This window comes from Suricata suricatta, chromosome 14, assembly GCF_006229205.1.
Source record: "Suricata suricatta isolate VVHF042 chromosome 14, meerkat_22Aug2017_6uvM2_HiC, whole genome shotgun sequence".
In the NCBI taxonomy this organism is placed as follows: Eukaryota; Metazoa; Chordata; class Mammalia; order Carnivora; family Herpestidae; genus Suricata; species Suricata suricatta.
In genome coordinates this window covers 13739835-13748646 of record NC_043713.1, presented here as the reverse complement: position 1 = coordinate 13748646, position 8812 = coordinate 13739835, and the positions used below count along the sequence as shown (strand labels likewise).

At 44.8% G+C, this 8812-nt stretch overlaps 1 protein-coding gene across 2 annotated transcripts in view; it reads right to left on the bottom strand.

The window, feature by feature from the left end:
• Window positions 1-342: 342 nt before the first annotated feature.
• The window catches only part of PIGN (phosphatidylinositol glycan anchor biosynthesis class N), a 113359-nt gene continuing 104889 nt past the window's right edge, over window positions 343-8812 (bottom strand). For both annotated transcript variants that reach the window (XM_029922189.1, XM_029922188.1), the window contains one exon: window positions 343-2272. In XM_029922189.1, coding sequence (XP_029778049.1) covers window positions 2149-2272 — 124 coding nt within the window. In that variant the 3' untranslated portion in view covers window positions 343-2148. The remainder of the gene's footprint in view (window positions 2273-8812) is intronic.

Genomic DNA, 8812 nt, shown 5'->3' with positions numbered 1-8812 from the left:
TGAAATATATTAGCACTTATAATTTTCCTAAACACTAAAAAAGCATTCTGTGTTCTAAATCGTGCACACTAAATATAATATCACAGAGAATTAAAACATTGGCTCGTTATGGATAGATTGCAGTTAGTGTCCTAAATCCTTAGAGTACCCTCGAAGGTTTAGTCATGGTCCGCGTGGCATACCTTGGCTTTTTCGTTCAGTATTTTCTCTACCTCATGTGCCCCCTTTAATTCCTATAGCAATTCCTAATCTTAGCAAATGCTAACCAGCAAATGTCTTATGTCTGATTTGGAAATCTGGTATTAACAGTTGGAATGAAAAAGTAAATGCCTTACACAGAAATACATTTAAATAAGATTTATTTTTTCTCTGTTATTCAATATAAAAATATGCATTTCAAAACACTTTAAGATCTTTGATAAGATGCACAGCAGGAAAGGCCTGTCTAGCAAACTCTGTTCCCAAATGAGTCTGACGGGTCCAGATAAAAGTGCGACGAGGTGAGGCTGAGGCTCCAAGTGCTTTGCCGGCTTTGTCAGCTCACAGGGACTCGGAACAACGTCAAGATGTGCTTCGGAGAGCAAAATAAAGGCAAATTACCGAGCGCCTTCTACAGTGCCCTAATGAAATATTCAGTCATTCCTCTGTGTGGCAGTCTGGGAAAAGATGGAGGGTAAGACCAGAAGTCCTGAGACAATGTGAAAGGTCAGGGGCACTTTCTCCGCCAAAACTGTCATCTGTTACAGCAGCCACTCGGTTGTCCGGCAGGATTTTATATGAGAGACGGCAGACACGTGGTCCTACGCTGAAATCTACACCTCCTTCTCTTCTTGTAGGACACAGTGCTGTCACTGGCACACCAGGAAGTACTATCCCAAATGAATTAGTACCACACTTCATCGTAAGCAGAAATGAGGAAAGTGTGTTTTGCCAAACTGATTTTTGAATCTTCTAAATTGTATTTGTTCACTCACCTGCCAATTTAAAAAACATAGTATTTTGTAGAGGGCTTCTTTGTCATTAATGTGAATTAGTTATGCTACAATTTAATTCAAAAGCAATTTAAAAAAAAAATGGGGCTCAGACTAGCAAAGCTTAGCATGAGCCAAAATCTCCTGCCACACGATGGGCAAAAGGCCAACTCAATGGAATATATAAAGGTCACTTTATGAAAAATCCAATAAAAATTACTCTCAAGATATTTTGTCCATTATAATTAGTTTACAAATGGACATTTAAATTTAGTGAGATGACTCTAGGCCTTTGGGCTAGAATCTTTCAACCAGAAAGATAAGCAATTTTAACACTGATTCCTATGATATTGTCAGAAAGTTTAACCATGGACTTAAAGAATTCTGTTCAAACCATACGTGTTAAAAGCTATGGGGGTAACAGATACTGAGTCTACAACTAAAAATCAATCCTTTAAAATTTTTTTCCCTGAATTAGACACATATACCAAGTATTTTCAACCTTTCTATCTCCAGAAATTTCAGTGGGAATCCAGAAATGGGGCGGGGGAAGCAGCGAAGGTCAACCTGCGCCTGGCTGGTGCTGTGAAAGCCCCCGAAACAGTACTAAGAGACGGTGGTGTCGCACACGGAAGGAAGACGGCAAACTCCTGCCAACGTTGTTTCTACTGAGGCTTCGGTAAGAAACAGATCCCGATTCTCTTCTCCTTCCAGCGTTCTCACTCCTTGCAAACCCGGGGCTGAGCGCTGATAAGTATTTATGGTGCCTCCTGCGCCGGTGGAGGATGCGCGCAGCGCCTGCCGCAGGGAGCGCACTCTCGGAGGTGTCCGCGGCGCTGCGGGTGCTGACCCACGGCTGCGGGTGCTGAGCGACCGCTGCGGGTGCTCGGAAGGCCCAGCGAGAGGAGCGGAGCTAAAGGAAGAAACTGAACATGGAGAAAGTCTATGATGCTCTTCACAGTCAGAACCACTATTTCATACGTACAGAAACTCAAGAAAATAGAAGCTCCTTTATTCCAAATAAACTGTAAACTCAAATTCCGCAGGTAATCTCCTCTGTAGGAGCAGGAGATGCTGCATATCAATGCACACTTTCCTATCGAATCCTTGATGAGAGTTTAGTGTCAAAGGAGACTGGGAAGCAGGATCCAGATGTTGAACGATGGGTTGGGCAACATCATATGAGGTGGCTTTTGGGTTTGCCACAGAGTTTGAGTTTCTTGGTCGTGAGCAGGTGGGCCAGGCCATTGAGAAACACCAGAACGATGGTCATGGACATGACAATCACGTAGTGGCTGATGCTACAGCAGGAGAGAAAGAAACATCTTACAGGCAGACACAGCGCACACGGGAGAGAGCAGGCGATCTCTCTAAACAATGTTTCTAAATGTATACACAAAATACACAGAATTACAAAAGACGCCAATTATGGTTTTTAAATTCATTTACTGATTTACTTTTAGTACTCTCTACGCCCAACTCACCACCCCGAGACCAAGAGTCACACGTTCTTCGAACTGAGCCAGCCAGGCACCCCGATGATCTTGAAACAGGTATCAAATGTTAAGAAAGCAAATTTGCTACAGAAGTAATGATGACCATAAATAATATTTTGAGATTATCTCCAACAACTGCAATATGCTATGAAATGTCTGATTGGTATTTGCAGTGCCCACGTCTTTGTCACCAACAGAAACTGAATTTCAAAATCCAGCTTTCAAAAAGATAGATAATTTTCCACCTCTAATTCCTGCTCCCTCTGAGTAACATCCACAGACTCCCAATTGTCCCCAGGTGACGTGGTTTGTCATTTTAGAGCTCAGCGCTGACGGAAGTTAGAAGCACTTCAACACAACTACCAGCAGCGCCCCCACCCCACCCAAATGTTACCCAAATTCAAATTCAGGGAAGTAAATATTTTAGTCAACGAATCTAAACAAAGGAAAAAGGACACATTTCTCTATGAATCTCTAAGTAAAGTTACTGTCTCCCAGATTTTGCTTTTTTTAGACCTTTTATCACTTTTTTAATTAAAAAATTTTTATATAGTTTATTTGTTTTTGAGACAGAGAGAGACAGAGCATGAGTGGAGGAGGAGCAGAGAGAGAGGGAGACACAGAACCTGATGCGGGGCTCGAACCCATGAACCACAAGATCATGACCTGAGCCGAAGTCATACACTTAACCTTCATGGAACTGAGCCATAGGAATTCCAGGGCTTGGGTCATCTCCGCACGCCGGAGTTAAAGAAGCATTCAGCTCCCACTCTCTCCCCTTGACCATTGGGACATCATTTAAATCAGCAGTTGTCGACGTGTGCGTGTGCGACGGTGGAGAGGCAGGGGTCTGTGTGGAGAGGCTGCATGGTCACCAGGAAGGCCCCTGCAGCCTGTGCACGGGGTGGCAGATAAAAGGCTGACTGTACTTTTCAATCAGGGTAACGGGCAGTAGAAGCAGGTCAGACCTGCTGGATGGACTGGAGAAGACAAGTTTGAGAATCTCTGATTCTAATAAAGCTTAGTGTTCACTATAAAAGTAAAGGTATTTTATTGCACTTATTAATGACACTTAGGATATTCAAATAGTATTGAACATAATGAAAAGTTACCATTATATCTAAAGAGAAATGATACTTTAGTTGTCATCTGTGTTTAAAAAAAATTGAATGTTTTTATTTATTTTTGAAAGAGAGAGAAAGAGTGCAAGCTGGAAAGGGACAGAAAGAGAGGGAGACACAGAATCCGAAGCAGGCTCCAGGCTCTGAGCTGTCTGCACAGAGCCTGACACAGGGCTTGAACTCATGAACTGAGAGTTCATGACCTTAGCCAAAGTTGGATGCTTAACCGACTGAGCCACTCAGGCATCTGTCATCTGTATTTTAATAAAGTATAACACCAGTGCATGCAGGAAATAATTCCAGTGAACACCACTATCAAATCAAACCAATAAACTGATGATGCTGACTCTATTCACTTCACACCAAATATACTTAGAACATAAATGTAAATATGCATTTATAGTTATGAAAATTACCTCAAAGAGCTTTTTCTCTAGTTTTAAAAAACGCACTTCTTTCAGTACACCATATAAAAGGCAGTACCTGCTATGAATGAAGACTCAGTATAAAAGATCAAAAGAAGAAAATACAAATGGTAGCTCTGTCAGCCTAGCTTGGTTTTATGGCCTGGGCAGCATCTTTTCCACATGGCTCTTTAAAGAACCCCTGATGGGGCGCCTGGGTGGCTTAGTCGGTTGAGCATCCGACTTCAGCTCAGGTCATGATCTCACCGTTCATGAGTTCAAGCCCCGCGTGGGGCTCTGTGCTGACAGCTCAGAGCCCGGAGCCTGCTTCAGATTCTGTGTCTCCTTCTCTCTCACACTCCTGTGTCTCCTTCCCCTGCTCACACTCTGTCTCTCTTTCTCACAAAAATAATAAACAAACATTAAAAAAAAAAAAAACAGAGCCCCTGATGCCACAAGGTCTCCAGAGAGCCGCTGTGTTTCCAGCCCCAGGCTCTGTGGACGACAGCGGCTGCCATGCATCCTGGGAGACTCTCAACTGAATTCTGATAAAATCTGCTCGGAAGACGCATTCTGAAACATACTGGCCTCTACCCATCAATCCAAACACTGTCTCATGCCCAAATCACACAATCTTTACGGTTTTTAAGTTTATTTATTTTGCGAGAGAGGCAGACAGAGTCACAGGCACGCTTCACACCGTAGGTCCAGAGCCTGATGTGGAGCTTGAGCTCATGACCTGCGAGATCACAACCTGAGCCAAAATCAAGAGTCAGGCACTTAAATCACCGGAGCCCCTCAGGTGTCCCGATATAATCCTTACTTGTTTTTTCAGGTTTTTAAAATTTTTATTGATTTTGGGAGAGAGGGAGAGAGAAAGGGGCAGAGAGAGAATACCGGTGCAGGGCTCAAACTCACGAACTGAGAGATCATGACCTGAGCCAAAATCAAGAGTCGGACGCTTAGCCAACTGAGTCACCCAGGTGTCCCTACAATCTTTATTTTTAAAGAAACTAGTACTTGTTTTTTAACCTGAAACTAATTGCTGAGCAATTGTGCAAATCTACTTTGAAAACCCGCTGCGATCACCAGGCTGACACTACGACCATTAGGGACACGTGCAGCCCAGTCCTCCTGAGAGTTCGGGGGCACAGTCTCACCTTTTCTGTGTTCATAAAGCAATCAGTTAGTAAGGACAAAAGGGCAACATTCCATCCCTGTGTATAACAGGCATGTTACAGCCGAAGTTATTAACTGTATTACTAATAAAAAGGAGTTTAGAAGTAAAATTAGTCACAAAGGGAAAACACCGCAGGAGCACAATTCAAATAACTCTGGGTCTTGTTAAGGAAACACTGCCAATAAGTCTAGTAATATCTGCAACACGGTACGAAACAGCTCAGCCTTTGATGTACACGTTCACACAGGATTCATTAGAAACCCAAACCTTAAAAAGCAACATTATCACAAACAATGCAGGAAAAAAGTGCAGTAATGAGGTTTGGATATGTGAACCTGACAGCAAGGTGCTTTAGCTTTGAATCTTGAAGCCTATTTCCCAGCCATTGTCCAAGCCTTTTCTTGGCACCAAATCGGACGCCGATGAAGGGGCATGAACCACCGCTGCCCCCAGGCCCGCACACACAGCTCACCGAGGCCGTGCGAGCCGCCACCGCTGCACAGGGTGCGAAGGGAAGATCACAGAATCCTAACTCGTCAACGGGAGCAGCTGCACAACAGAATCAGTCCGGGTCATTCCATCAGAAAGCCTCATTTCTCTGACTCAGATTTCAGCCTGTTTCTCCATCCCAACCCCTTCCACCCCCCAATCCCCCTGCCACCACCTTCCTTCCTTACGAGGGCAGGGTTTGGAGGTTATAATAAGACACAAGACACGCAGAGCAGAGCAAGGGGTGACCAGGGGAGAGTGTGGGGAGCTTCTGAAGGAGTGTTCACTGCCTTCAGCCTAAGTGGGAGACCCGAGCTCTGAAGTGTCCTATCACACCCGCCTTCCAGAAGTCTCTCGGGGCAAGCGCCCCATCTCACCGAAGGGAGTTAGCTCTGTGAGACTAAGCAAAGCACGGGCACTGAGATGGAGTGCGGTTTAACCTAACGTACTGCCTCTGCCTTTATCACCTTTCCATCCTCTGGGTTCAGTGCTCTCTCGATGAGGGTGCAGAGATTATGCCGGGACCACAGAGAGACCAGGACCAGTCCAGGCGAACCTGCCGGTGTGGCCATGGTGTGCGAGGGAAAGCTCCGTGACAAGAAATACGATTAGCACAAAATATTCCTCCAGCATAGTTTCCCCCGTGTGGCATTAATCACTTATATAATATTTTAATAAACAGGGTAAGGAAATTATAGTATGAAACACGGAGTTAATCCCCTTTCCTCATGGCTAGTCCTGCAGAGTGGGTGGGGGTCGGCAAAGCGGCCCCGACCTGCCGGGGTTAATGCGCCATTCTGTTTCCCTGGGTGTGACTGATGCTCAGTGTTTGTCTTACGCATCTATAGTCTCTCTTTCTGCACTTGTTTTGTGCTCTGAGGAACACTTCATTCCCATGATGGTTGTGCAAAGGAATGCAGGAAATAGGCCTGGAGGTACCATGCAAGTGCCAGGAAGGACGTCATGCTAGATGTTAAGTACAGGTCTTACAATGGCTCAAGGCCTCTTTAAAAAAGATCAAGCAAGCACAGGGAACAAAACTAGACAAACTGGACTACGGAAAAATTAAAACCTTCTGTGCATCAAAGGACACACTCAACTACTTTTGGCTCATTGCCTCCTCATCGATATTTCTTTCCCCTTTAAGTCCTAAATGTACAGTATTCAAAACTCTGCAGTGAACGGATCCTTTGCAACAATCACAAACAGGATCACACACAAAGCCACTTTTAGAAGAGTGCAGCAGAGTTACAAAACAAAGGCTCTGGGCGGCAAGGGTGGTGGGCACACTTCGGGCGTGGCTAGTCAAGTACTGTCCTCCGGACCTGTGCAACCATCTTTACAAGCCACATAAGTCATGGCCTCTGCAGTACCACAATGTCCTCGTCTCTAAAATGAAGAGAGTAAATACAGCGACTGGAAAATATCGATTTGACAGCGTTGTGGGAAAGATCACATGAAACAGCGTGTCAGCAGACACCATAAACACTGCCGCACGGCACAGATGTTGGTATCTGTGGCCGAGGTGTGACTGGGGGCAATCCTCTGACTGACATCTTGGATCTTCTACTCAAGTTCAAACTTCTGCCTTATTTTGCCTTTTACCTCATGTAAACCGATTCCCAGGTCTCCAAACTGCCTTCACTAGGTCTTTCAGGATCTGATCTCAAATAACCAACCGCTGGGCATGCGGCCGCTGCGCTGCCGTACATGGCCATGCGCTGACCTGTGGGTAAGTCTCGGCCTCTCTCTACTCTGGAAACAGGCTTACTCCGTTGGGGCCCCAATACCGGCTCCCAAACCCCAACTTGACAGAGGGTCATTAGCATTGATGTATCTAGGGACATTCACCCCTTCCAAGTATGACATTCCTCACGCTCATGAGCTAAATGAAATGACAATAAGATCTCAAAGAGAGGTGAGGGTATTCCATGTGGTTTCTGCCCCATGTTTCTCCTTTCTTTCCTTTCTTTTTAAATTTTTTAATGTTTATTTATTTTTGAGAGAGAGAGAGACCAAGTGTGAGTGGGGAAAGGCAGATGGACAGTGAGACACAAAATCTGAAGCAGGCTCCAGGCTCCAAGCTGTCAGCACAGAGCCTGACGTGGGGCTTGAACCCACAAACTGGACGATCATGACCTGAACCGGAGTTAGATGGTTAACTAGTCACTTCTCTTTTTAGGTCTTCTGGGGTTTTACTTCCTGAACATGAATCTCTATGTTGCTATTTATGGATACATCCATTTAAAACATTATATAGTCAGTCCCTGCTAGGAAAGAGGAGAACTGAGCCTAATTATACGATAACCCACTCATTTCAATTTTAGATGTGTTTTCTATTAGCCAGTTTTTCTTCTTTTTCCTTCTGAGTCAATTTCAAGGTACAATTTATATGGAACCATTTTAAGTGTCAGTAAGAGAAGTGCTAATTGCACCCAGGTGACCATCATCACTCTTAAGATACAGAACTTTTGGGGGCACCTGGGTAACTCAGTCGGTTGAGTGTCCAACTTCAGCTCAGGTCATGATCTCACAGTTCATGGGTTTGAGCCCCACATCAGGCTCTGTGCTCACAGCTAGCTCAGAGCCTGGAGCCTGCTTTGGATTCTGTGTCTCCCTCTCTCTCTGACCCTCCCCTGCCCCCGCTGTCTCTCTTTCTCTCTCTCAAAAATAAATAAAAACATTTTTTAAAAGTTAAAAAAAAAGGTAACTTTTCCATCACCCCAAAGTTCCCACATTCTCTTCTGTGGTCAGGCCCACCCTGACCCCGTGCTGGGGATGGATGATGGTGGTCATTGCACAACAGTGTGAGTCTACTTCACGCTGCTGAACTGCACACTTAAAACACATTAAGATGGTAAGTTTTATGATCTATATTTTACCACAATTAAAAATAAGATAAAAAGGAGTGCCTGGGTGGCTCAGTTGGTTGAGTGTCCGACTCTTGATTTGGACTCAGGTCCCAGGGCTGTGCGACTGAGCTCTGCACCGGGCTCTGTGCTGAGCATGGCGCCTGCTTGAGCTTCTCTCTCTCCCTCTGCCCCTCTCCCCCTGCTTGCATGCGCATTCTCTCTCGTTCTAAAACAAAACATAAAGGGTCTCAAACAAAAATACTTTATTTTACAAGAATACGTTCCAAACAAAATTCTGG